We start from the raw sequence: 1,138 nt of genomic DNA, 5'->3' as shown, positions 1-1,138 counted from the left end.
GGCTATTAGTTATTTCTGGTTGCCTGACCTTGTATACTGTATATTTTTTCTCATCTCAAAAGTACGAAGAATTATGTTAATGGAAGTATGTTTTTTTGAACAGTGAACGGCCTGTTTCATCTTACTATGAAAAAGAGAGTGTGGATTATATTCTTCCTATTATGACCCAGCCCTATGATTTTAAGCAGTTAAAATCAAGACTTCCAGAATGGGAAGAACAAATTATATTTAATGAAAATTTTTCCTATTTGCTTCGAGATTTTGATGAGAGTCCTAAAGTCATCTTGTTCTTTGAGGTATGAACTGAATAGAACAATTTAAACTGAATTTTAGTTGATATTTAATAGCACAAATGTAAGCTATTATTTTGATAGTTCAATCATGCAATAAAGTAGTGTGAGAATTTAATCCCTAGGATTTAGTGTTTGTAATATGTCGTAGAGGTACAAATGAGATGCCCTTTTTTAAACAGTGATAGCATATTTGCTTAGCATTTACTAGTGCAAGTAGTTAGCCATTTGACCTACTCTATATCATTTAATCCTTACAACAACCTCATGACTATTAACTGTAGTAAAGTGATGAATGTAATCTGTGTGAATGCAGTCCTCCATTCTTAACCTATTTCATGAAGTATAAACTCAATTTACCTGTATGATTCCCTAAGAGTATGTGTACTACCTGGATAAATAATGATAAACATACACACATCAGTTGACTGTTACAATGTAATATATAACCAAAAATGATGTAGAACTTCTTAGATATGAAGAATTAGTGGAGGGTCAGAGCAGTCAGGAAAGCTTTATGGAATATATGGACTTTGAGCTGACGGTTATTCTAACTTTTTTTACTGAAAAGGATATCAGGGATTGGAGTATAAGTGATTCCTCCAGAGTTACTAAAATTGTAAGTGTAAGAAAATTGTATTTGGAGATAGTTTGAACCTAGAATACCACATTTCTTTTCTGAATCTCATGTTCTGTCTCCATAAACAAAGGAAAGTAGAGAAAGCCTCCCTTCCAGTTTAAGCAGGATGGAGAATTTCATCATGGAAATAACAAGGCACTTGGTATAAACAGAGCAGATGATTCATTTTGTAGAGTTATTTGTTTCTATGATCCTTGACTTTCAGGTA

The 1,138-nt window shown here is 32.6% G+C and overlaps 1 protein-coding gene across 1 annotated transcript in view; it reads left to right on the top strand.

The window, feature by feature from the left end:
* Nucleotides 1-1,138, top strand: part of AHI1 (Abelson helper integration site 1) — a 224,554-nt gene that overhangs the window by 37,812 nt on the left and 185,604 nt on the right. The window contains 1 exon segment of the mRNA XM_012665175.1: nt 104-296. Within this exon segment, the coding sequence (XP_012520629.1) occupies nt 104-296 (193 nt within the window).

The sequence above is a fragment of the Propithecus coquereli genome, unplaced genomic scaffold (assembly GCF_000956105.1).
Source record: "Propithecus coquereli isolate 6110/MARCELLA unplaced genomic scaffold, Pcoq_1.0 Scaffold98, whole genome shotgun sequence".
Classification (NCBI taxonomy): Eukaryota; Metazoa; Chordata; class Mammalia; order Primates; family Indriidae; genus Propithecus; species Propithecus coquereli.
This window is presented reverse-complemented; position numbering and strand designations above follow the sequence as displayed.